The 25,959-nt window shown below is 51.8% G+C and overlaps 9 protein-coding genes across 9 annotated transcripts; 4 read left to right on the top strand and 5 right to left on the bottom strand.

Moving 5' to 3' along the window:
- Nucleotides 1-1,156: 1,156 nt before the first annotated feature.
- On the bottom strand, nt 1,157-2,588 carry SEPMUDRAFT_149532 (uncharacterized protein). The gene has a single exon (XM_016905615.1). The coding sequence runs from the start codon at nt 2,542-2,544 to the stop codon at nt 1,303-1,305; it is 1,242 nt and encodes a 413-aa protein (XP_016761155.1). The 5' UTR covers nt 2,545-2,588; the 3' UTR covers nt 1,157-1,302.
- Nucleotides 2,589-3,372: 784 nt separating this feature from the next.
- Nucleotides 3,373-5,317, bottom strand: SEPMUDRAFT_126077 (uncharacterized protein). The gene is made up of 2 exons (XM_016902035.1): nt 4,382-5,317; nt 3,373-4,328 (listed from the first exon to the last, which is right to left on the bottom strand). The coding sequence occupies exons 1-2, from the start codon at nt 4,964-4,966 to the stop codon at nt 3,990-3,992; spliced, it is 924 nt and encodes a 307-aa protein (XP_016761156.1). The 5' UTR covers nt 4,967-5,317; the 3' UTR covers nt 3,373-3,989.
- A 2,260-nt stretch (nt 5,318-7,577) lies between these two features.
- On the bottom strand, nt 7,578-10,857 carry SEPMUDRAFT_149537 (uncharacterized protein). The gene is made up of 4 exons (XM_016905616.1): nt 10,699-10,857; nt 10,485-10,577; nt 9,029-10,387; nt 7,578-8,981 (listed from the first exon to the last, which is right to left on the bottom strand). The coding sequence occupies exons 1-4, from the start codon at nt 10,726-10,728 to the stop codon at nt 7,716-7,718; spliced, it is 2,748 nt and encodes a 915-aa protein (XP_016761157.1). The 5' UTR covers nt 10,729-10,857; the 3' UTR covers nt 7,578-7,715.
- A 511-nt stretch (nt 10,858-11,368) lies between these two features.
- On the bottom strand, nt 11,369-12,462 carry SEPMUDRAFT_126081 (HSP20-like chaperone). Its single transcript, XM_016902036.1, has one exon. The coding sequence runs from the start codon at nt 12,318-12,320 to the stop codon at nt 11,703-11,705; it is 618 nt and encodes a 205-aa protein (XP_016761158.1). The 5' UTR covers nt 12,321-12,462; the 3' UTR covers nt 11,369-11,702.
- A 59-nt stretch (nt 12,463-12,521) lies between these two features.
- SEPMUDRAFT_149539 (uncharacterized protein) lies at nt 12,522-14,337 on the bottom strand. The gene is made up of 4 exons (XM_016905617.1): nt 13,933-14,337; nt 13,726-13,878; nt 13,144-13,653; nt 12,522-13,087 (listed from the first exon to the last, which is right to left on the bottom strand). Exons 1-3 carry the CDS (start codon nt 14,256-14,258, stop codon nt 13,569-13,571), a joined length of 564 nt encoding a protein of 187 aa, XP_016761159.1. The 5' UTR covers nt 14,259-14,337; the 3' UTR covers nt 12,522-13,087; nt 13,144-13,568.
- Nucleotides 14,338-16,347: 2,010 nt separating this feature from the next.
- Nucleotides 16,348-17,377, top strand: SEPMUDRAFT_149541 (uncharacterized protein). Its single transcript, XM_016905618.1, has 4 exons — nt 16,348-16,387; nt 16,436-16,562; nt 16,618-16,773; nt 16,831-17,377. Exons 1-4 carry the CDS (start codon nt 16,362-16,364, stop codon nt 17,200-17,202), a joined length of 681 nt encoding a protein of 226 aa, XP_016761160.1. The 5' UTR covers nt 16,348-16,361; the 3' UTR covers nt 17,203-17,377.
- A 776-nt stretch (nt 17,378-18,153) lies between these two features.
- SEPMUDRAFT_133622 (uncharacterized protein) lies at nt 18,154-20,625 on the top strand (the record flags this gene model as incomplete). Its single annotated transcript, XM_016902571.1, has 1 exon — nt 18,154-20,625. One exon carries the CDS (start codon nt 18,154-18,156, stop codon nt 20,494-20,496), a length of 2,343 nt encoding a protein of 780 aa, XP_016761161.1. The 3' UTR covers nt 20,497-20,625.
- A 365-nt stretch (nt 20,626-20,990) lies between these two features.
- Nucleotides 20,991-22,958, top strand: SEPMUDRAFT_156580 (uncharacterized protein; the record flags this gene model as incomplete). Its single annotated transcript, XM_016907683.1, has 1 exon — nt 20,991-22,958. One exon carries the CDS (start codon nt 20,991-20,993, stop codon nt 22,956-22,958), a length of 1,968 nt encoding a protein of 655 aa, XP_016761162.1.
- A 1,587-nt stretch (nt 22,959-24,545) lies between these two features.
- Nucleotides 24,546-25,331, top strand: SEPMUDRAFT_156581 (uncharacterized protein; the record flags this gene model as incomplete). The annotated part of the gene is made up of 1 exon (XM_016907684.1): nt 24,546-25,331. The coding sequence occupies exon 1, from the start codon at nt 24,648-24,650 to the stop codon at nt 25,329-25,331; it is 684 nt and encodes a 227-aa protein (XP_016761163.1). The 5' UTR covers nt 24,546-24,647.
- Nucleotides 25,332-25,959: the final 628 nt, after the last annotated feature.

The raw sequence follows: 25,959 nt of genomic DNA on the forward strand, positions 1-25,959 counted from the left end.
TATCGGCATTGAGGTGTGTATACTAGAAAAGTCTGAAGATACAGACTTCCTCTAGTAGACTGGAGAGCGTTGAAAAAGGCACCCCAGTTTCATCCCGTCTTGCTTTTTCTTTTCTCTTTTCTATGTTTTTTTTTTATTTTTTTGTCAACAAATAAACTCCAGTCCTACGAATGTAGTGCCAAACCTACATATGTACACTAAAACTGCCAACAAGGCTCTACCTACCTCCTACCTACCTTGACCTGCCGAACCGCCCACGGGATATACTAGTTGCATTCTTGTATAATTTGCAAGGAAATCCATTCCTACAAGGAGGGCACTTTTGAAACGCATTTTTTTTTTTTCATTCTTTTTCTTCTTCTACTTGGATGACGTACTTTTCCCTCTACTCTAGATGTAGACGAGAAAAAGAAACAACCTGGAAGGGAAAAGGAAGACGAAGAAGAAGAAGAAATACCGAAAAATACCTCCTCCGTTAGGTAGCGCTCAAAGAAAGAAAAAACGGTCTACAATTGTACCAAGCCCTCTCTCTCGTATAACAAAAACATTAATTGTCTGGTTACACTAGATAGGTACACTACCAAAACCCGTATATTTTAGTGTCTTGAGTGACGGGAGTTGGTAGGAGGTATAATATGCAAGTTTAGGAGTTGGGGCACACCGTACTGTACCTGTAGCTAGGAGGTACTACCTAGCTTCCCCCTCGACACGCGTTCTTTCTTTCTAGAACTAGAAGGTACCAGTCCTGTAAAAGAAAAAAGAAAAAAGAAAAAGAAAAAGGCGGTCTGCAAGCTCTCTCTTCTCTTCTCGTCTCTTCTCTCCTCGTCTCGTGCTCCTCCCGTAATGTGCTCGTGCTCGTGCTCGTGCAACATCTACATGTATCTACGTTAGGTACCTTACCTTACCTTACCTACTTCTAGCTCTGTACCTTACCTACTGTACTTGACCTTATACAGCCGAGTTTGGTTGTCGATATGCATGTCCCTACCTTATGTTTGAAGAAGAGAGAGAGAGAGAGAGAGATTTCTTTTGGATATAGGAATTTAGTCATACTAGGTGGTAGCATACCATACTACGCGAGGTAGAAGAATTACATGTACCTTACCTAGGTAGAGGCAGTGTCATGCATTGGAAATGTAATATGTACCTTACCTGGTCATGCAATGTATTGTGATGCTACGTCGCTGAGCTCAGGTACAAGGTTTTGAGATATGGGCGCCCTCATCATCTCTCCTACCCATAGAGAGACCAATATTTGATATCAAGGCGGCTCCCCTCCCACAACACATCCCCCCTCACTCATCAAGCCGCTCCCGCTGCCCGAGCACCACTCAAACTCACCACTCGCCCTCCACCACCACCACCTCCCAATCCGCCTCCTTGCGCATGCTTTCTCCACCCGGGAACCTCAACATCACCCTTCACTTTCTGCTGAATCACACTCCACGGTTGTGGGAAGCCCGTCGCGACCACATTTCCGTGCCGCATCAGTGTCATAATCAGCCGCAGCTCGCGGTGCGATACGAATCCGTTCACGAAGCCTTGGCTGATGAGGGAGGATAAGATTGACTCGATTGACGTACTCGATACGGTGATGGGCGTGGAATCTGCTGCTGCTTCGGCATCGTCTTCGTCTTCGTCGTCAAATTCGGGATCAATGTAGGATGCATCTGTTGGGCTCTGCGCCAGCCCTTCCGCCAAACTGAATGCTTGCACGAGATATTTCAGCTGGAGCACCACGTTCCCCACGTGATCTGCTTTGGCCTTTTCGCCGCTGATTTGCCACGTTTTACTGACCAGACTCCGCCATACGTGCACCTCGCATCGGTTGCGGAGCGGGAGGAGAATGCGGAAGTGAAGGAGCCAGTCGGCCGAAGGAGAGTCAAAGTCGAGATGCTGCCGGAATAGTGCAAGGTTCCCGGTACGCATGGCTTGCATAATGGGCGAGAAATGTTGCTGCAAACGTGCTGCCTCGGGTCGTTGCAGCAGAGCTGAGGACGGGAAACGACCCAATATGAGGTTGCAAGTGACCAAATAGACCAGGATATATCGACGCTGTCTCACACATTGCTGTGCTGTGGGACTGAGGTCGTATGCATGCTGCAAGGCTTCTTGCGCGCGGTAGAAGTGGTTGGTTTGGAAGAGATATCGGCCCAGGTAGTACAGGTATGTCACTCGCTCACTGCGTGGGTATGCGGATAATTGTGGTGACTGCAATCCGATATTCTCAAAGATCATGGTGGCGTTGCGTGTCTTGCGACATTGGAATAAGATCTTCAGACAGATGTTGGCAATCTTGTAGATTCCCTTCTTCTTGCCAATCGGTTTGCCATCGCTGCTGAGTGCAGCTGCACGATCATTGAGACACGTCGTGAATGCCTTTCGCAGCGTGTCTGCCGCTCGCTCGGGCAAAGTGTCACGAGGCCCACCATCGTCCTGATCAGCTTTGTCAGACTTGAGGTGCGCCACCAGTTCCGGTTGCTTGTCGAGTCCAATAGCCAGTCTGCAGACCAGCTTGGCGCAGTTTACTACCGGCAATAACATGAGATGTCCGTACGAAGGATGCACCAGCGCGCTTTGTGCTTTCTCCTGCAGAGCAATTAGAGAGTTGTAAGTCTCCAGATAGCCGTTTCGCTCCAGATCTACATCTCTCAGATACGTGAGGTATTGGGTGATGAATGTGACGAATGGAGTCCACGTTCCGTTCCCATCGATGCCTTCTCGAGCCGAAACCAGTGATTGCGTACATTTCTTGTCGAGAGCATCTTCGCTCCCTTTGGGATATGCTTGTCGAAGCTCTGCAATCATTTGTCGGTGGTCATCTGGAAAAGGCGGCTCAAATACGAGAATCTTTGCGAGGGCCTCTTCATTCTGCACTTTGACGAATCCATTGATGGCCGTCAGACATTGTCCGAGCATTGCTGTGGTCACGACTGAAGGTGCCATCTTGACGGGCGAACGCAGGATATTGGACCAAAGCAGCCGACCACCACAGCTGAACTCTGGTCACCACCACTGTCGCAAGATCTTGCCAAAGCTCTCTTCTCGAAGTGGCCTTGAGATGGTACGATTCCAGATCCTCGTCTTGGAGTTGATGTGATCGAAGGAAGGAGAAGTCACTCTGTGATGAAGATTGACGTGCTGGATAACGGTATCGTCAAGCTACCTCGTCCGTGTTTGTGGAGTGGAAGAACATGAAGTGAAGTAGAGGAAGTCGGCGAGAGGTACACACCGGAGCTGGCTGCGGCGTTGCCTCATTGGCCAGATTCGTCGTCGTCCTGGTGAGCCACCATTCCTGGCAGCTACAACATCATAGGGATTCCAGTCTCATTGTCCACACCAGGGGACAGCATACAGTACCTACAACAGCGGGGATAATAGTCACTTCATGTTCTTGATTGCTTGCATTTCCCGTTAAGTAATCTACATACAGAGAGGAGCACTTGCGTGCCCCCAGAAGAGAAAAGAGACGCGCGAACATCCCCCACCACCGCCGAACTGTAAGAAGCAGACAAAAAAGGCACATCAAGCACCGGCGTGTTGACTTCCACACTCCACGATACCCATCGACCTCGTCAGGAAGGTGAGAGACAAACATTATGCACAATAACCGTCCCGCTTTGCATTCTTACAGTGGAAAAAAAGATCAAATTCGTGTGCTGTGTGCTAGTAGGAAAGCATGGCTCGATCGCCGGCATCAGATCCTCGATAGAGCTTGCTCACCTCTCCCCACGTTTCAAGCGTGCTGGTAGCAGCGGACCTGTGCGGTAGAGTAGGAGGGACGAGAATGAGTGATGCTGGTTTTCTTGACGGTGCAGGGGGGATTGACACGACGCAGGACACTTTCCTTGTATGTTGATGAGACTGAGGGACTTGTACTCCGAACCCCTTGTATTGACAAGTATTCGTGAATTGCAGGACGTAATTCATAAATGCCAGGGAAAGGATCCGCAAACGATCGTTCCAGTCATGCTGACGGTTCGGATCGTCTACATCGCCATTCCCGGCACTGGCTTCCTTTGGGGAGCCTGAGATGCAGCTTGAGAAACCGCAGCCTGAACGGGGGTTCCGTGCTCCGAAGGAGACGGAGTCCTGTTCGATTGCGGAGTCAACGGGCGGGGCTGCATTGCACCAGGAGGTCCGTATGGGCCAGGCGAATTGGATGAACGGCCAGCACTTGGAGGGGGACCACGGGGCGAGTCTTGTGGTGAAGGGCGGTGGCCTTGTGGCGGAGGTGGGCCCTGAGGCCGTGGCTTGACGGGTAGCTTAGACAGACAGGTACGTGGCGCGACACCTTGCTTGCTACGGTCCATGCTGATGCAGAGCGCCTGTAAAATGTTAGTACATGTTGCTAAGAAGCAGTCTGGAAAGTGTAACTTACCCATCCGTCGTCGTACTCGTGGAGTAAGCGAACCAGAGCACCAGAAACAAGCTCCAGCTCGTCGTCCATGCTGGGCTTGAAATCGAGCTGAACGCGGTGAACATTGTTGGGTTGACGAGGAGAACCGGCATTAGGACCACCTGCAGCAACAGGCGCGGCTGCCATATTACCAGCGGTAGCGTTGGTAGGCGTGGCTGGCTCGCGACCTTCCCAAGAACCCTTGGGGCTGTGCTTCTGACCGTTGGCGTGCGCGGCGGCTGTACCTGCGACACCTGCCGCCACGACGGCGCCGTTGAGCGATTCATTTGATCTGCGCTGTTCTTCGAATGGGTTGGATGGTGGGGTTCCTGATCGGCCTTGCTCTGAAGCATCAGCGAATGGGTCCGACGTAGGGCCCGCGTTCGCGTTACCACTGTTCTTGTCGCCAATCATCGGGAGGAATTGGGTGACAGGACGGAGGCTGAGACGCGGGGCGGTCGAGGCGGTGCGCGAGGATCGAATGCTGGATGGGACCTTCTCAGACATGCTAGAGTCGCGTCTGTTGGCGGCAGCTGCAGCGCCTGCAGCAGCACCACCAGCCACCATACCTCCTGCCATGCCATCAGGTGTACCATGAGCCTCCGCGGATCGTGCGCCCACATCGGCGAAGCTGCCATGCTTCTCGTTCAGTGCCTCCGGGTGAGCGACACGCTTCTTTCGTGTCCAGCAGAAGAACAGAAGCCCGCAGACGAGTCCAATAGCAAGAATGATTCCAATGGCCAAGCCGGCCTGTGCACCACCACTCAGACCAGAGTCCTGCGAGTCCGAGGAGGGCGCCGATGTGGCCGTGGCCGTGGCAGCTCGGGTCGCCTGAATCGGTGTGCCACCAACCACTGTTGGGAGGGCCGACGATTCCATAGGCACCGTCTTCTGGGCATTCTGGATCGAAGTCTCGGCTGGCGCAAAATCGTCGGGTGTCGGTGTCGCGCTGGCGCTGGAAGCCGGTGCGCCGGTGTAGAAATTGGGCGAGTTGTCTACGACAGAGGTGGGAGCTGCGGTGGCCTCTGGAGTGTAATCGCCAGTCAAGGTGGAATACATTGCAGGTCCTTCAAAGGTCTGTGCCAGAGTCACGTATACGACAGATGCAGCCGTGTCGGCGGATCCTCCATCATCCGCGGCGACGGGATTCGATTGTCCATTATCAACCTGTTTGTTCGCGAACCCCTCGGGTACGTGAAGAATAATGCTGTCGCCGTGACTGTCGCGCTTGCGAATCTTCAGCTGCTCGCGTGCGTCTTCGCCACGGAAGACGCGGCCGTGGGTGTGTCGCTGGTGGAGGCCCATGGTGATGGTGATGGTGGAGCGACCGGGTTCGAAGGATGGACGGCGTCGAGATAGACCAGATGCACTGGCGGGAAGTGGCAGGTGATGGTCTCGGGGCGCGGGTGAGGTGGAATGTGGACGAGCAGCACAAGGAATGTATACAAGGGCTAATGGGGGAAAGCGAGACGACAATCAATGTCGTGACGCTGAATGAGTGAGAGCACAGGCCGCCAAACGAAGGACGACGGCGCTGTACCAAGGCGACGGTGGATGGGTGAGGGAGGGAGGAGGGAGTGTAGGTATGAATGAATGTGGGTGATGGCGGTGGCCTCGTGGGAGAGAGGGAGAAGGACAGAGAGGTGTGGCGAGTCGCGACGGCGAGGTGGAGGTGCGTGTGTGCGTGGTGTGACGACGGCGAGGGAGAGCGGCAGCAGCAAGAGAGTGAAGGAGAGGGAGAGAGGCCGTCGTGTCGTGTTTCAACAAACAAGCTTCCCAGCTCAATCTCGCTTCGTGCCGCCCGGCCATGCAGGTACGGAGCCAATAACAGCCCAAGAGCCAATCAGCGTGTGTACCGGACAACACCTTGGCGGCGCTTCCTCCTTGGTCACACGCCTCAGCAGGCTCAGCACGCGTGGATTCCGTGGATGTCTTCACAGCCGCAGAGGTAATTGATTGTTCAATGTTGATGACGAATTGATGGACATGTTGCTTCTTTTATTGATTCTAGGTACTCGTGATGATTGATGGTGGTGAATGGAGGGAGTGGTGAATCCGCATATGCATACCTGACCGTACATACCCGTACAGTACCGTATTCTCATCCACTGGATGTAGTGGGACCTACCTTACATACAGGTACAAGTACAACCGGCGCCAGTTTTCGTCAGCAGCAGGGGCAGGGATGTAACCTACAGTACATTGGATGATTTACTGTTCCTAGCTCTATCGTTTTTAGTAAACCTACCTGGTCTCTTACTACTACTTCTTACTCCCAGCAGCCCCAGCAACACCACTCACTCATTCACTCACTTACTCACTCACTTCCCTAGACGTTGCTATACTAAATACACTTATACCAAAACAATGGCTGCCTGGAAAGATTTCTCTACTAGAATCTCGGCAAAAGACGGCTAAGGTAACCAAGTCCGGGGAACTACTACACGTGTATGCGTGTGTTTATTATGCATGTGTGTATGTAGGTAGGTACCTAGGTTGGTGTATGTTGGTGTATGTTCGTGTGTACACTGTACAGTACTTCATGCATGTATGTCTGGCTACTGTTTGATATCGACCGTTGGAGTCTGAGAGATGCCTTTGAAACCAATGTCTTAGCTCCGTCTTGGTTTGTCCCTTCCGCTTAACTCCGCTCTATGCTACCTTGTGCATAACTCGTTACCTATCTGTACCTGGTACCAGGTACCTTCCGAAAAGAATTAATGAAATGTTTTTGTACAAGAAACAACAAGTTGACAACAGCAACGACCAGTGTCGACAGCAATCGCAACGGCTATACCCAGGTAAGGTAGTATGAAACCTTAACCATCTCGTGTTTTATTTTTTATTTTTAACTCAAGCTTTTTTTTTTCTTTCCCATGTGATGATGAACTTTGAGAGGGAGACCTAGTCATATCCATCACTTGTTCATTCATTTATTTGTTTATCGGGCATTCATTGATTCTTCGAAACAACAACAGTACCTACCTTTCCTGAGGGTGTCATGTCAGTACACTTACTACTCCCATCCTGCGTAGAAATCTATCGAGGACACTGAAAAACTTCGAAAGATAAGGTACCTGGTAGGTACCCCAGTCAGGTTCGACACTTCGATACCATTGAGAATCACATGTAAATTTCATTTTCTCTACACTAAATTATGTATATTCATATTTCATTTCAAACATCAGCACACACGCAGCGACAAAAAGAAAGAATTATTGGGTATCATCACTATCATATGTACACAGCACGAAACAAGCAGCAGCAGCAGCAGCGAGTAGTGGAATGCAAAACGCAGAACTGTACAATCTCCTCATCACGACTTGGCAACGTACGCACCACTCGTCAACTTTCTTTGCGTCGGTACACTCTTCCACTGTCCAGAGGAAGAGGAGGAAGAGGCTCCGACGACAGACTCATCCGCAAAGGGATCCGACGAACCATCAGCACCCTGGACGCTGACAGCGAGCCCGCTGCCGATCCCGTGCGCATCTTCGCCAGAGATTTCCCATTTGCCTTCGACATGTCCTCCCGTAGCGGGGCCTTCGGTGAGGAATCGAGCAAGGAGTTTGCTGGGCTCCGCACCGGGGGACAGGGTCAGCTCGGGCAGTTGCCAGAAAATCAGGTTCTTGTCACGAGAAAACGTCCCCACGGGCTTGGACTGGCAGCTTGTCGCCTTAGACCCCTCGAGAGTGAGAGCAACCGTCACGTTGCGAAGAGTGATGCTCGCGCGTCCCAGAGATGCAAAGCTGGGGTGTAACGAGTAGCTTACTATAACCATCGTTTGGCCCTGCTCAATCTTGAAAGCGGGTGTGAGGAGCATTGGTGTTTGGGCCTGCACGGTGTCGCCTCGCACTTGATATTTGAATGCGACTGATGTTCGGGAGATGTGCGCTAGATTCACCTGGTATTCTCCTTCCTGGCCTGGCGTTTGCGTGATAAAAGCCGGGTTCGGTGCTACCTTTTCGAGGTGGGCAAAGTTTTCCAAGCGAATCGTCTCTTGCGTTGACCCAGCTCCTGTCGAGTTGTACATCAGTGCAATCTCGCCGATCAAGGATGAAGACGTCAGTTGGCCTTCCTCAAAACGAGCCGACACTGTTTCAATGATCGAGGAGTTGAGACCTGGCGCCGACAGCTCCGGATGCTTTGGCGCAAGGCTAGTAGAGCTCTGCAGCGAACGTCCCGATCGGATTGACTGGTTGTCGTCGGCGCCTATTGGTGCCGGCGCAGTCAACGGAGTCGGTGATTGTGGCTCGCCCACTGGGCTGAATGGCGCAAAAGTGGTCTGCCCGGGTGCAGCAGGGCTAAAAGACCCAGAGGGAGAGGCCATGAGACCAGCAGCGGTCGGCACCGGGAAAGACTGTGCTGGAGGCTGTACAGCTCGCGACGCGATGGCTTGAGGACTCGTTACCAATGGTGCGGGTGCAGCAGCCTCGCCCCTGTGGCTCTCAAATGCTGACGGAGCATTTGCGTTCTCGGCAGAGAAGCCCTCAGGCGCACCGTATGTGCTCACTATAGCACTGTTCCGGGCATCGCGACGGCCACGCACCGTACCCAGTCTTCGCTGCGTCGGCGGAGGTGCCTGGAGAAGTCAGTCATAAACCGGAAAGATATTCACACACCACTTACCAGCTTGTTAGCCATGCTCGCCAACGCAACGTCACCTCCTTCTTCCTGTATCGGCGCGTTTCTGATGTTAACGTTGAACTGCGGCTCTTGCCTGTCGCCGAGATCTCCGGCATCTGCTTGTGCTTGTGAGATCGGATCGAGCTGCTGAGGTGGAACAGAGAAGCCGTCATTATCCCTAGATGGCTCCACAAATGTTGGTATTGCTGCAGCAGCAGGCTGAGATGGCTTCGGTGGTTCGAGGTCTGCCAGATCGCCTTGATGACTGCCGTTGGCGAAAGTCGGAGCGAAAGTCGAGGAGGCAGCTGTAGGCCCAGATCCTGCCCCATTAATGTGCGGAATTGGATCCAGCTGTGGTGGCCTTGACGCCGATTGTGAAGATTCCTGCGTTTGAGGCGGTTGTTCCATTGCCTCGCTGCCCCTTCTTTGAGATAGTTCTGCATCCTCTTGAGGAGCTTCCATGGAGTACGAATGCTTATTGCGACCAAGACGGCCGAATGGCGAGGACTTTTGCTTGCGTTCAGGCGATTCTTCGGTAGACGCCAGCTGTTGCGGCTGCTTGCTCGCCCTCCGCGACATGACAGTACCTAGTCGCTTGAGGCCCTTGAAAGGCCCCTTCTTCGATGGCTCTGATGTGGAACCCGATGCGACACTGGGAGACTCATCTGGAATCGATTGTATCGGCGTCAGACCACTCGACGTCCCGCTACGAGATGGTGCCGAACTGCCCACAAACATGCTTGCGCGGTTATTCGTAGAACGCGATTCACTCGGTTTCCGAGCGGCCACCTTGAGCGCGAATGTTGAGATTTCGTCCGCTGTTTCCAGATTGAGCAGGACGTTGAGTGCTTGCTCGGCAGCTACGCGACTCTTTTCCACCTGGTCCACCTCAAGAGTGACAAATTGAGTCAAGCTGTCACGGAGCTGGTTGACACGGTCTTCGTCCAGCTTCTGGAGAGTCTCAAACACGTATGGCGCCTGCGAGAGCCACTGCTGGCGGACATGTTCCAAATCTGATGTCGCATTAGCCACTTTGGTGGCATCTGCGCTCTCCCCTTTGCCCTGCAGCTTCTCTGTCGCCTTCTGCGCCTTGTCGACCTCTTTTGCCATGGAGCTCATGTTGCCCTGCGTGGTGGGCATCTGCTGCATTTCGCGATTGGAGGTGGCGAAGTCGCGGAGAGGCCGTTCCACATCCACCTCAATCTTTGCGCCCAGTGATGAATGCGACTCGGCCAGAGCCTCCATGGAGTTGGTCAGAGTGCCCCATGGTATCGAGAAGATGCCCAAGTCCTCGTCGCCAATGTGTTTCCGCGCGAGCTTTCGCAATCCCGCCGCATACTGCTCCTCGAGTCTACTGCGCTCCTGGTGCCATCTGTCAGCCTCCTCCGACTCTTTCTCCTTTCTCCTTCTCCCTCCCCCTTCCCCCTCTTTCTGTTTCTTCCATGTGTGGCTTGCTTACCTGGAGCCAGTCGGCAACGCTGGTGTTGAGCCGCTTGATCTGGGCCACTCGATCGGTCAAGACGTCCACGGCCTGGGTCGGCTGTAGCTTTTGCTAAAAGTTGGGCACCACGTGTGAGCTTCCACTCTCTCTCCTCTCTTCTGTACGCTCTCTCTCTCTCTCTCCACCGCAATAAATCTTCGACGACAATGGTTATGAGTATAGAGAAGCTTACCAGCAATCCCGGATAGTCCTGCCGATCCATGTTTGATTCGCCAATGCGCGCGCGCGCTCTCAATAAGAATGCAAAGTGTGTACAGGTGCAACGCAAGCAAGTGGGATTATAGACAGAAATGCCAGCTCCCTACAGACGAAAGCGGCGTAAAAGGGTGTGCTAGGCGGTGGTTGGTGGTGATTAAGGTATACGGTAAGGTATTGATGATGAGATGGACGGGGAATACAAAACACATGTGCAGCTTTGGGTTGCGCTTGTCGGTCGTCGGCCGGTCGGCATGCGCGGCTGTGACGTGGAGGCATGATGAATCAATTTCAAATGTTCCTCCTCCAGCATGTACCTAACCTCCTACATGTATACCTGTATTTCTCTCTGGACAACCAAGTCCAGTATCAATACATAGGTATATACCTACCTACCTTATTCAGCCATCCATGCATTCCCCATGCCTAGCCTCAGTCTCAATCAAGTTTTGTTTCAACCAGGCGGACATACTCTGCACGTGCCACACATGGAAGGGAGCTAGCAGTCTGTACACACGGAAAAAACCAAAATACCTAGAAAGAAAAAGACAAAAACATCCTGGCGTGAAACGCGTAACCGGAGCAAGTTGAAGCGTGGTTTCTTTACCTACACACAGCAGGCGATGTGCATGATGGCGAGAGCCTCTGTGGCGCTACCGAGTATGGCAAGACAACTCCACCTGCGATGCTACAATGTCACGCCTGGCACCGGCCAGCAAGCGAGAATAGAGACGGCTGCAGATGGGCACCTATGCTCGAATAGGAAGATGAAAAGAAAAGCCAAGTCAGGTAAGCGGGAATTATCAGTTATTCGTAATTATTGCTTTTTGGATTTCTTGTCAAGTCGCTATGCTACTAAAATTACAGCTCGTCAATCATCACTTCGTGCCTAGAAGAATTTCGGCGACCCTTATCTTTCATCCATCACACCATTACTTCCTCCACCCATCTGCTGCGAACAAGTGTCCATCAAGATCAAATCTACTCGATAGTAATCTTCTTGCTGCTCGGAGCTGGAGCCTTGGGGACAACAATCGAGAGAATACCATCCTTCAAGCTGGCCTTCACTGCATCTTGATCCACTCGGGCTGGGAAAGAGAACGTTCTCGCAAATTCGCCAACCGAGCGTTCAGAGAGCCAGTACTTCTCTTTCGGTGGCTGTGGCTGGTGCTGCTGGACTTGCTTGTTCTCGCTTCCAGCCTTTTGCACACCATTAGAGGCACCCTCATCCTCTACCGTAGGCTGGTGGGACTTGTTCGCGTCCTCGATCTTGCCTTGTTCTGCCGATGCTTCGATGTATCCTGTGGGACGAGTACCTTCTTCTCGGACATGCTCAGTGCGGCCTTTGATGGTGAGAGTCTGGCTGTCGGTGAACTCGATGTTGATGTTCTTCTGTTCGATACCAGGCAGCTCCGCGTGGATTTCGTAGCTCTGTGGCAGCTCCTTCACATCGACCTTGGGAGAAAAGGACTTGAAGGTTTTGGTGATGGAGTGATTGCCACTGCGGTCTTGAATGTGTCGAGAATAGTCATCTGCCAGCCGGAAGAGAGGCTGGAAGGTGGCGAACTCGTCTTGGAATGCTCGTGGGAAGAAAGACATTTTGCGTGTTGTTGGTTTGACGATGTGGTAAGTGGTGGTTGGTGAGCTTTTGTAGATGGTTGCGGCTCGTGGTAGTTTGTTGCTGATTGTTCTGTGCATGTAGTGCGTTCGAGTTTCTGTTTGTTCTGATGATGCCTCGACAGTGAGTGAAGCAGTGTCTACTTATACCTTTGAAGCACTGTTGGTGGCTGCCTACGGATCATTCTAGAGGTATCTTCGACCATGCTAGAGGGATCTCGAAGCTGCGTAAGACTTTTCGTCAGCATGGTGCATCGAGCATTCTAGAGTGAATTTCACTCAGAGGTGGCTAGGTTGCCTTCACGATCCTGCTGGTAGCTTCCAGAAAGTCATGGGAAAGGCGCTATACCATATTTGTCACCATGCCAAGATCCGAGTCACGTGCTCTAGGATCGAGCGACACATGGCAGCAATGTGGCTACATACCTTACCGTACCAGGTACCATGCAAGTGCCGTTGTGGCAATGGGCCGACTGCATAGTCTGGGTCCTGCCGGTACTCTCTCGTCCACTTCATTGGCGTCTTCTTACCGCTCGATCATTGGACAAACGAAACCGCCCCTGCACTGCATCAGCTCCACATCGACGGCAGATGAACTCAGCGAAAGGCGATCTGAGCTCGGTGTTTTGCACCACCGAATCATGGAAGACATCAGAAATCCGCTGCAGTAGACGACCCTCAGCCTACTCCATGCACAATTTTACACGGTCACTTCAAAGTGATGCAGCGGCCGGCGTATAGAAGTGCTGAGGTCAGATGCGAGACTGTAAAAGATAGGTGAGGTACCTGATCCTGATACATATACAGTCCTTATTCCTTTCGACAATTCAACGAGCGAGTCGTACCATCACCTCGCACACGAGAACGCCAACATCACCGCCTCAGCGTCCGACGTCATAGCCTCTACACATTCAAAGAAGCCTTACTTCCACAGTCCGGACACCCGCAGAGCTAAAACCACCCGGCAAGCCAAGAAAAGCATATCTTCTAGACTACTGCACCGCAAATCTCCCTCATGCACGTCGCTGGATCAGATCAGATCAGATCTCCTGAAAAGAGCCGTTACCGTGGCCACTTCGCGTGGCATGCAAGGTACGAAAGCAAGGGCCAGGTAGCATGCGAAGCTTGTTGGGACGTCGGTTGGTGTTTTTTTTTTTCTCTGTTCATTGATAGACACACATTCGAACGAAGGGAAGCCATCCAGAACTCGATCTCGGCGTGAAGTTTGCGCTAGTAGTCCACTGGAGCTGGATATCGTTGACTTGCAGCCCGGTATTGCTCGGGGTATTTCTGAGCTGCTCGGGTATTCAACGCACTTCACGATCATTGTTAGTTCTCCTGTCTGTCGTTCGATGCGGTTTCCGTGGTTAGCACAAGATTGACGTACTTCACTTTCTTCTGTGTCCAGTCGAGATCCCGCTGCACATCTTTGGCAGCTTTCATGCCTTCCGCAAAGTTGGCGCGTGTTTTTGCGAGTCGTGCTCTGGCTTGTGCTTGCAATGCGAGGATTTCGCGATTCTTTGCATTCAGCTCGCCGGACCTTGATCGGAAATCAGCGCTCAGCTCCACTTTTCGTCAGAATGCAGATACTCACATCTGCGCTTGTTTCACCAGATTTTTATCGAGAGGAATGGGGTTGTAAGCTTGAGATAGTCGGTCGGTCATGTAGTCCAGCAGATCGACACTCGTGGCGCCATTGGACGAGTCATAGTCGCTGCCACCATATGCACTGGATGCTGAGGAGTATAGTCCCGCGCCTGATGAAGAGACACTCTCTGCACGTTCTGGAGGCGATGCCGACAGTTGGCTGTAGGCAGAAGAGCTCCGCGCATGTCGACTGACATAAGGGCTTTGCGGCGTCTTGCCAGGTACATTGACGGGTAGCGAGCCCGCTGGGGATGGGTAGTAAGACGTAGACATCTTGAGGCAGCTAGATGAGGGTTGGTCGTAGGTGCAAGGTATGACAGACTAAGAGGGGTGCGTTCAGAGTGGACGACAGACTTTGATGAGAGTGAGTGAGGAGAAGGAAAGGAAGAGGAAGCGTTTCGCTTTCCTGCCACCTTTTTATACCTCAACCTACCTCGCTCCGTGACAGGCATCCATGATGGGAGGACTCCGCACGAAGCTGAGGCGAGCACACCATCTCACGCGAGCGATACCGTCATGTACATGTCAGGTTATGTAGCTGCCCTGTCGCTCGATGAACGGAGGCAGTGAGTAGCACGGATGGCTCCTGCCTCATACAGGCCTGCGGGCCAATGGCAGGATTGAAGCGCGAGGGTGAAAGAGGCAACCTAGCCCCGATTGCTCCGGCCAGGGCATCATCGAGACAGTCACGACCAGTCTGCCATTGGCTTTGATAGCAACCTAGTGTCTAGCTGCATGCTCAGGTCAGTAGCTACAGGTAAGGGAGGTAATGTACGGTATGGTATTGCATTGCCGCAGCTGTTCCAGTGGGTCGAGTACTGCAGTAATCCTATCGGCTCGCGCCGAGCGTGCAAAAGGTAGGTCAGGTAGGTAGGTTAGGTAGACGGGACGCTCGTGGGCATGCAGGACCAGTCATACATGTAGTCATGGACATTCACGGTGCCTGCTCCTTCACCATCCTCATCATCATCATCATCATCATCATCATACTCCTCCTCCTCCACCTGGGCCAGCCCCGACAACTCGTTAGCAAGTGCCGCAGCGCCGTCAGTGGGTGGACGGATCAGGGCATCCATGTCCAAGACGAGAGTTTGGGCGCCGGTGGGAATGTGTTGTCACAGCAGTAGCAGCAGCAGCAGCTATACGGATCGCTCGCTGGGCACGGAAGAGACAGAGGCAGAATGCGGTGAAGCCGTCCACGCGCTCTGACAGCTTTCCGGCATGTGTAGAGGCATGTCAAACCAACTGCAGTGGCACCGTGTGCGCCAGAAGGAAGGTGAAGTCGGGTTCCGCCTGCAGAAGTTCCTCGCCAAGCACGCTAAGCCACAAGTGGAGCAACTCTCTTCGCTCGTGCCTTTTTCTTCCTTGTTGCACGTTGCTGCTGGTTTCACATTCGCGCGCGCCTCTTCTCCCCCTCCCACTCCACGTCGCCGTTTCGGGACACGCGGCGCGTCGCCTGCTATCCCGTCCTCGACTCGTGTTGCGGAGAGCATGGCATAGCATGGCATGATCAGCTCGAAGTCAGGTCAGGTAGGTCAGGTCAGGTCGGGAAAGAGGCTTCCCGTTCCCGTCAGGTTTCCGTTCGTACCAGGACTTTTCGACATCAAGGACATCCATGGCTGCCCAACCTCTCACGACGTTCGGGCAGTCGTGCTGCTGGTGCTGCACGCCTGAGGACGCTGGTCCACGGAAGGCAATGCGTTTTGACAGAGCTGTCCGCTAGTGCTTCCGCCATGGATAATGGACCTGCTAGGAGGTACATACAGGTAGCTGTTGGGCTGCTCTCTCTGGGTACATGTACCCGACATACATACATACAGCATACAGGTAAGGTACATCTTCGTTGTCATAATGTACCATGACGCCCACTTTCGCGAAGCCGCATGAACTCTTGGACACCTGCTTCGATATACATGTAGGAGGTATGTACATGTACTACTCAGGTTAGTACATGATGTACATCTGGGACGTCACTGTCCTTCCCGTTTTGCACAAACAGTGAGCCGACAATGCTCGACCACGGAAACTGCACGACCCTGCTCTGAAGCTGCATGCAAAACACCGCGCTCATACCGTCTACCTTGGTGATTGCACTTCACCTGCCTAGCGGGAATGAGGATTACCACAAATTGAGAATGCTGAGTCCTCGCAGAGTTGGAACTGCGAATATGCATTTAGAGAAGTGTCTCAAGGGAGATGGTGATGATGGTGAAGCGGCGTAGTGAATGGTGAGCTTCACTTCCGTTCCAGTGAGATCTTCAATTCCGGCTCATCTAGTCACTGAAGCTTAAGCTAAGCCACATTAACGCCCCATCTCGACCATCGAACCAAATCCACTCCACCAACTCCAAGCCATCGTAACGTCACAACACAAGAATGGCACCCAACGATGCACTCAAGCAGTAGGTCGCCTATATCATATCCTTCGTACCATCTACTGACTCTTGCAGCATGTGGGAGACTGGTGACTGGAGCGACCTCACCATCATCGCAGGGGGCAGGCATTTCAAAGTACACAAAAGCGTTGTGTGCCACGGAAGTCCTGTCATCAAAGCGGCATGCAGTCGCGACTGGGAGGTCAGTGGCCAACGAAGGCAGACACATGCAGCAATGTGAAGCTGAATATCTACAGGAAGCTCGCACCGGTATCATCAACTTGCCTGAGAGTGCGAGCGTCATCGAGGAACTTCTCGCAACCCTGTATGATGTCTCTAGCCCATATATGGAAAGGGAGTCTGGAATTATGGATGCGTACGAGAACCTAAGCTTTAGAATTGCGGCCGATAAGGTAATAAGAACCTTGCTTGCCATTGCTCTGTCGGTTCGGTACTAACAGAGCCTATAGTACCACGTTGGAAGGCTCCTGGTCCGCACAGAATCCGATTTTATCGAGTCAATTCGTGACGGGGCCTGGTCTGAAAACACGATGCTGCTCATCGACCTTGGCATCCAGATCTATGACCTCGATTGCTCGGCCGTGACTTTTCAGCAAAGCCTTATAGCGCTTCTCTGGGCAACTACATTGAATCTCAAATATGTGCTGTTGGAGCAGGCGGCGTGGAACAAGTTGGTGGCATGCACCCTATATCATCACGATCTGATGCGATTCATGAGCACATGTGCTGGGAATTTGGAGGATAAGGAAAAGATGGGTAATTTCCGGTGCGGTCGAAGCGCAAAGAAAATCGCTCCCATTGTCGATGAGGACTCAGAATAAGATCTGCAGTGGACAAGCAGACACAGGCGAAAGAGAACGAAATTTCTAACTACGATGCCTACGAGAGCACTCCAAAGGGTCTGCAGATTTGATCTAATGAAAGGAGTTCATAAAAGAGAGGTTGAATATATTCTCGCAATTTTGTAGCTCCTGTAACTATTGGAGACAAAAAGACAGAGGAAGTACCTAGAGCCTATACGGTATACGGATATAGAAACTGCCAGCTCGCCCTCTGAATGTGTATAGTTCATTACGAGCAATTATCTAGTCGCAGACCCCATTCTGAGTCATCGAGTAATTACGTACCCTTCGGTCCTTTCCGCTGCAATCCTACCCCCTAAAAAACAACGCGTCTCGGATCTTCCCTCGCTACCTACCTTACCTAACCTCCTAGAATATAGGAATTCTCTTCTAAATACCTTAGGGATACCGAATACCTCGGGGATACCGACTAGATTGCCCCTCTAACCCCCTAAGGAGGGCTAAGAATCGAGAGGGGTATCCTTCGGAGTACAATATAGAGTAAAGCCTATAGGTAGGTAAAGAGCGACTGAGCGAGTATATATCGTAAGGCTTAGGGCCAAGGGTACGTGATTACTTGATGACTCAGAATGGGGTCCGCCCATAGAGTTCCAGTCCTCTATTTCGTTTTGGGCAACCCTCAGGTCTTGGCATCTCGCGACGGCTTCTTTTCGTGGGCCACACCATACCACGTTTCCCTTGGTTGGTGAATAGCAAGCGTACACGAGAGGATACGCGTCCACGTGAGATCTCTCTCTCTCTTGAGTATACCTCTCTCCTACCTTAGATACTGAGATGAGGCAGAGGTAGGTGGAATCTAGCGACCTCCGCATCTCATCCACTCACACATTATGCGCGTCCACGACGCGTTGTGAACTGACAGCTTCAATTCTGCAAGGCCAAGCACATCCTCGATAGTGACCTGGAGGTATGGCCTGCACGTTAACAGTGCCGTTTTGGCCCACCTCGTACGACAATCTACACTGGTCCAAAGACAATCAAATCGCCGTCCTGGGCGGCGAGCACATTCTCATCCTGACACCGCGTCTCCATGAACCCAACCCGAGTCACCTCTGGTGGGACACGGAGAACTTGATCAGGATTAATGCCTTCACTGAACCGGAGCTTCTGCGATCCGCCGTCTTGACAGATCGCAATACCTCGATTGGCGAGGAGAGTTCCATCTTTCATGCCCACGCCGCAGCGTGGTCGAGTCCCGGTCTGGCGCGACATGGAGGAAGCGCGCTTGCGGTGTTGACGACGAATCATGTCTTGAGTCTGTGGGCGCCGGAGCCTCTCGCCAAGGGAGTCGCGGTTTGGCAGCGGACTCTGGTCATCAATCATGCCATTCGCCAGTTCTATCATGAGAAACACGGTATGCAGAGCGATGGCGATGGGCGCGAATCCGAAGAGGCCCTCCAAATACAGCAACGAGTCCGCTCCTTTGCATGGACGCAGCCTGTCCACAGCGACCTGGAACGCCCACATCCTGACCTCTTCTCCGGCCTGCATCACCTGGTAGTGGCGACTGAGGGTGGCCATATTCTCGTCTTGCGAATCACTTCGCCATATTGCGATCCAACTAACAAGCACTCCACCTGGCAGGCCATCATCAGTGAATCGCTATACATCACCGGCCTTACTCAGTCTCTTTATCTGGAAGATACCAATGGCTTGCGACACCCGCAATCGACGATAGCAATGCCCAGACCCTCTGGGGTCGACTATGTTGGGCCAGAACACATTGCCGTTGGTGAATGGCACTCGGGCAGAAGCGATCATAAGCGTGCTGCAGCCGTGGTATTTATCCTCGAGGGTAGACTGTATATCACCAGTCTTCTACACGACGCAGACGGAAATACCTCTTTTACCTCTGGTCTGAAGCCTTCCGTGTCCTGGCATCTTCGCGATCGCGTAGACCTCAGAGGCCCGCTCAAAGTTACTCCTGGTATCGATGCAGGAGCTCTGGTGGTGTTTGGGACCAATGCTGTTTTCCATGGGCAGCTCATGTTTAATGACATCAAGACGTCCTTGAGCGTGGACTTCAACGATCACCATCTGGATGACAGATGGGACGATGTGACTGGCGTCACAATCACCAATAGTGCAGATGGCAATGCGCTGCTGCATGTTGTCTCTCATTTGTCAAGTTCTACAGCGCCGACACATGCCTTGCAACTGCCTCTTGCTCCAGGCAGAGATGCACCTGGTCAGCCAGCATGGCAATTCGCTCTCAATGATTCAAAAGAAGCCTATGCAGCAACGAATGACCTTGGTAATCATGTACAGGAGAGGACATGGGGCATCGCGTGTGCTCCTGTGAATGGTTATACTGCGGTCTGCGCAAGCATGCATCCGAACGATGTGATTGCCTACATCATCAACGCAGACCAGGCGTCTATCCTCAACATCACCCTCGAGTCGGAAGCACGCGCAGATGACTTCCGGTTAGCACCCGCCGAGGTCGACAGCTTCAGTGGTTTGCCATCAAGCACTATCCTGTTCTTTCTCAAGCGCTATCTCGAACAAAAAGTAGACCGCGAGACTGCACCTCAAGACGAGCATGATACATTGGTGAGACACGTGCAGAATATGTTATCACCAGGACATGGTGTCGGCTTCAAGAGTCTCGTACGAGCCAGCGACAGCAATGCCATATTGCTCTACAAGACCAGGATCAGCCTCTTCGCTAATGCAGCGGTTCGCCGCGTTCAAGCAACCAGAATATGCAATCTCGCCGGCAGTGACCATGCACTCCAACCCGAAGGCATGACGACCATGATTCGGCACGTTGCTGAAGTTGTCTTCAGTATATCACGCGATGACGTTGAGTTCGATGATATGAGCATGAATATACGACGAGTATATGAGATCGCAGTATCAAAACTGGACGCGAACTATCGTCCGGGCGACCGCGAAGCATCAGCCACAGCGTGGAGAGAGCAATGCAAGATATGCCACCAGTCAATCATATTTGAGAGCTTCAAGTGGGCGAGGTGTCAGCAGGGGCATCAATTTTCCAGATGCGCACTTTCTTTGCTGGCCAATCAAGAGCCTGCCACCACCAAAGAATGTTCTGTATGTGGTTTGCACTATCTGGATGAAACGGTTGTGGACGGTTTTCGGACGGTTCCTCAGGATTTGCACATGGTTGGGCTAAATGGGGAAGTCAACAGCCAAGAAGAGAACGCGGTATCGAAGATGACAATGGCAGAGTTACTCTTCAAGGCATGTCATGTGTGCCTTTATTGTGGCGGCAAGTTTGGAGACTAGATCGACCTGAAGAAGTGGAGTAGTCACTGGGCTCACTTATTATTGTGAGACGAAAGCACCGAACCTCTGCCGCACAAGCCACACTGGTACACATTGGTCGCAGAATGGGGCTTGCTCACGAGTGACGGTCGATATATTTGCTTGGTACACTTTATATGACCTGCCACCACGAGTTGCTCAATAATGCGTCAAGATAGAACTTTGTGCGACCTTCGCTCGACCTCGCCGAGGCCAATTTCTAGCCGCATTCCAGATGTCGCTGGGCCATCACAACAGAACCTTCGCGACGACGCGTCCGCCCATGTACACTAACAGACACTATACGCGAGTCTCCATAGTGACAGCGCATCGTTCGCGACTTGTCGATGCTATATGCCCAAGTCCAAGCTCTGACGAAGATCATCAGAGGCGATCGTTGAAGATCAATTAATACTGCAAGCACCCACGAGCACGAACGATACGCACTGTACGCCACTGCTCCACGATACCAGAAGATGTCTTTGGAAGACGCCATGGATGTCGACGAGAAAGCGAACCATGGTATCCATCTTGCCAGCAACAGCGTTCGATACTCCAATTCACCCAGGCGGGGAGTCACGATAGAGCAACCGCAGAGTCCAACGAAGAGCGTACATCCTGAACATAGCGGCATGGTCGGCCATATGGAGTCTATCGATAGCCAGGCTGACCTCGGAAAACGAACCATTGATCTGTTTGACTATGATTCGGATGGGGAAGAAGGCCTGCCTCGAGCTTTGACCATGGACACCTTTGATACACGGCCTCGATCACGATCGACCTCACCCGCAAAGCGAAAAGAGATGCCTCCTTCTGGTCAGTCGTTTGCATCGAAATGTGAGCCCAAACGAGTGAGCATGAAAGCGTTGGAGCCCGACTCGGAAGGCTACGAGCGAATGGATTCAAATCTTGATCAATATATTGATCATGGCAGTGCAAGCCATGATGAGTCGTACACCGGGTCCGTTGATGAGTTTCCAGAGGACTCCCGACTGCCCAAGCCATCTGTCCGACTGTCGGCGACAAACCGCTTTCGCACCTCTGGACTTGGTTGGACTCCCTCGGGACCGTCACCAGCACATCAAAAGATGTATGAGAGTGCTCGTGGGTCGTCAATGTACTCCGAGAAGATTGATCAGAGACTCGGAGTGCATCAAATGGCTTACGAGATGCTCATTCAAGGCATGATGAGTGACCAGGAATTGATGGACAACAAACGCGCGACGTTCAAAGATGGACGGCCGGCGATGCTGCCGCCTACTCTCCCCACGGACGACCCAAGAAGTCCTCGCGACCAACTCCCCGCCAACCCTTCTCCAGAACGCACGAACTCGCACCGCAGTGTACAGTCTCGAAAGAAAGCACATTTCATCCCGTCACCCATCGACGTCGGTGGTCCGAACCACTACTCGCTACCTGCCGACATCGTCCGCACTCCATACCCATACTCACCCGAGAGCATTCAGCCCAATCGAAAAGACTTCCATCGTTCACCCCCTCCAATACCCGAAAGTCCTGCCGTCCCTCCGTCCACCGATCTCCTCCTGACTCTCAGCATACGACGCTCCAACCCCAATTCCCCTTCCCGAGTAACCACTCTCACCATCCCCCATTCCAACGACTACTCCACCCTCCGCACCAACGAAAAAGGCCAATCCGTCGGCCACACGTTATCCCACCACTACGACGACCAAGAACTCTTCCGCCACCTCCACCTGTCCTACAAACACCTCTCTGGCCCCTTCATCCGCCTCTTCTCCGCCCGCAGTCTCACTCGCATCGCAATCAACGGACCCGCCACCCGCGCCGCCGATGCAGGTTACGGCTGGCTCCTCTCGCCTCGCAGTCCGAGATTACTCGCTTCTCGTGGACTGACGGATAGTTTTTCCGAAGAGAAAATTCTCCATTTGTATCGTCATCCACGTGAAGGGAAAAATCGGTTTGCGTTTGTTCATTGGGCGAGGAGATTGGCTGCTGCTTCTTCTTCTTCTTCTGCTCCTTCTTCTCCTGCTGCTGCTGATACTCTACTGCCTCACAAGCCAGCGGATCACCCTGAGCAGGATGGCGATACGCGTGGGATGGGAGATGTTTCACGAAAATTCCCTCTCGACAGTCTGATAGTCAGGGGCGAACAACCCGAAGGATTGGAATTTGTAGTGAGTTGGAGTGCGAGAAGAATCTCAATTGCGCTTTTGCTCGTGATTCTACTAGCTATCCTCGCAAATTTGCTTTGGGTGTTTTTGGGAAAACAGACTACGCCTGGCGGTGGTAGTGGTGGTGGTTGGCCTGATGTTTTTGGTGGTCCTGCTACTGCTACTGCTACTGCAGGTTTCAAGGGTGCTGGTGATCGTGTTGGAACGGGAGTACTTGTGGGAGTTTTGGTGCTTCTGATTGGATTGACTACGTTTGGAGGATGGCTGGGGATTAGTTGGCTGGTTCTGTGAATAATATTTTTGATTTTGATTTTATTTTTTTTCGTACCATATCACGTATTAGTGTTGTTTGGACAAGGTGCACTTTCCATGCTGTGGACGTGTTTGTCATTTGTCGTGAATTGATATATTGGTTATGTTGTTGTATTGTTTTGACTGCCTATATCAACTCAATTTCAAGACGTCTTCCTTTCCTCGACACAACTTCACTCCCTCCCCTACCCTAGCTTCCTCAACCTCTATCCAATACATCTAGTATTCCCACTAACCACAAATTCAAACTTACTACCCGACTTCATCATCCATCCATCCAACCAAACCTACTTGCAAAAGCCTCTACATCAATCACCTTTATGACTAGCCCAAAAACACTACGTAGATCAATTATAAATCGCGAGAAGAACTTCCTCTTAAAAAGACCACCGTATCATTCTGAGATGTCGTCCATAATGACGCTCGAAGCCGCAAAAAGGAGGAAAAGACATTACATACTGAGGCGGGATCGTTGAAAGAGCTAGTTGTTTTCATCTTTAAATTTTAGGAAATCAGTCAGTTCCAAAGAAGAAAGGTAAGGTACCTAGGTAGATACTACCAGAATCAGTAGTAATCCTTCATTTACCAATCCTAGTGCGCATGTGCATACTAAAATCTGTTGAAAACCCGGAACCGGGCAGTCGTTCGAACTCTGCACGTGGATTTGCAAGTGGAGAGGCAGGGGGTGTTGCGAGTCGATAATGAACTGGCCGATCGTTCGTTCGTTCATTTTCGGTCTCCTTGAGCTGAAGTGGAGCGAAAGCGAAAGACCGAAGGAACAGAACAGAACAGAACAGAACAGGACAGGGTATCAAAAGAAAAAAATGTTGCAACGTCTGGATTCGTATAGCAGTAGAGGTCAGCAGATCAAGAATCAATCATAGCCAGGCCAGATTCTATAGATGTAATTCGTCCGTGAGCATAGCAAGACCAATCATGATTGTAGCGAGCAAGGCAAGCAACAGGTTGAGAAGAAAGAAAGGAAAGTCTCTTTTTGAATTTCCCAGAAAGGCGGACGATAGATACTAGCCACTCAACCAACTAACTAACCAATCAATATAACGAATCGACAAGACTCGGAAATCCAAGCAAAAGGATACCGTGAGCGTGATGAGAAAAAAAAGGTATAAGATTTGTTGTCGTCGAATGAATTGCCAAGCGATGAGAAAATCAAACCTTACCTAGGTGAATTGAAAACACCGAAAGAAAGGGTGACGGGCTTGGCATCGGGGATACTTGTTACCTACCTTACCTTACCTAGGTACCTACATGTACGCACACCCCATCCCTTTTTGAATTCGCCGCCGAATTCTTGTGCTCCACGTGAGAGCGATGACCAGTCCTGCCGGACTTCTCTTGGAAGTGTACGCATCCTATCACGTTCGTGACTAGATGGTCTGCTTCCGGAGGGGATTCTTGGTATCGAAGACGAATGCCTAGAGCTAGGCACGGTCATGGGCATCTCCTAGGCTAGCTAGCTATCGTTCCAAGTGGATATGGATGGAGGAATCGATGGATGTATCGATGGATGTATATGTGTATATATAAATGATATGCATTCGCTGCCCTGTTCTGCTTTGTGCCATCTGAAGATCATCATCATCATCATATCCAACTAGTCCTTCCTTCCACATCTGCCTCCCGACACTCACTCTCACAACGACCAATATGAAGACCTTCTCCACTCTCCTACTCATCGGCTCCGCCGCGGCCCTCAACACCAAGCGCGACGCAGAACCACTCCTGCGCTTGAACCTGCCACTCGTCGGCGATCTCTCGAGCACCCTCAAGTCCCTCCCTGTTGTCGACTCTCTTCTCGACAAGCGCGACGCAGAACCACTCCTGCGCTTGAACCTCCCACTCGTCGGCGATCTCTCGAGCACCCTCAAGTCCCTCCCTGTTGTCGACTCTCTTCTCGACAAGCGCGACGCACTTGACCTGACCACTATCCCAGTCATCTCTCTTGGAGACTTGCTCACCCTGAGAGTTGGAAAGGAGAAGCGAGATGCACTGCTGAAGGAACTGCCCCTTGTTGGGGACCTTTTGGAGGTGGACATCCCAATTGTTGGGGACCTCGTTGAAAAGCTTCCTGTCGTTGGAGATCTGGCGAAACGCGACGCACTGTTGAAGGGATTGCCCATTGTTGGAGATATTATTGAGGATCTTCCTTTTGTTGGAGAACTTGTCGAGGAAAAACTCACGAATGTTGGAAAAATTGTTGAAGACCTGCCGGTTGTCGGAGACATTGTTGAAGACATTCCTGTTGTCTCGGATATTGTCAAGAAACTTCCTGATGTTGGCAAAGCACTGACGACGCGTGAGAGCAAGATGGCGAGGTCGTTCAGGGCTTAGGTGTGTGGCTCTCCTATGATAGCGAAGGAGGCTGATTGAGGAATCATTTGTATGCTATTCTTAAGGTTGGACGAGATTGCGTGGGATCTGTTAGCTTGGTATTTATCATGGATGTATTCTCTTGAAGTATGATATAGTGAGTCGCTTCGTCGAGTGTTGAGCCCAGGGAACTATAGTGTTGTGAAAGACTCCTCGGTAGTCGCTGTACAAGAGCTCTGCTGTCGAAGGGCGAGGGCTGTATACCACTAGAAGAGTGGCGATAGTTAGCTATTACATGATGTGATTCTCAAGAGCTCCTGGAGAGATGCTCAGGGCTGTGAAGATCTGCGAGGTGTGTTATACAGTTCACATTGCTGATATGTCTGTTGACATTGGCGTATTCTTGTAAGTGAAGGTAAAGCAACTTGAGGTTGGCGTGAGGTGCTTTTGTCGCCCGTTTGCAGTCCTTCACGTCGTCGTGACACCAGACTGCATCTGTCTCACACAGGAAGTACATGTATGGATAATGGAAGCACAGGAGAGTGTGTGAGAGAGAGGGAGAGAGATAGAAAGGAAGAGAACGAGAAAGAGGAAAGAGAGATTGCCAAGAATACGGAGTCCGCTCCGTCACCGCCTTCCGCCCCATAGC

The sequence above is a fragment of the Sphaerulina musiva genome (assembly GCF_000320565.1).
Source record: "Sphaerulina musiva SO2202 unplaced genomic scaffold SEPMUscaffold_5, whole genome shotgun sequence".
Taxonomy (NCBI): Eukaryota; Fungi; Ascomycota; class Dothideomycetes; order Mycosphaerellales; family Mycosphaerellaceae; genus Sphaerulina; species Sphaerulina musiva.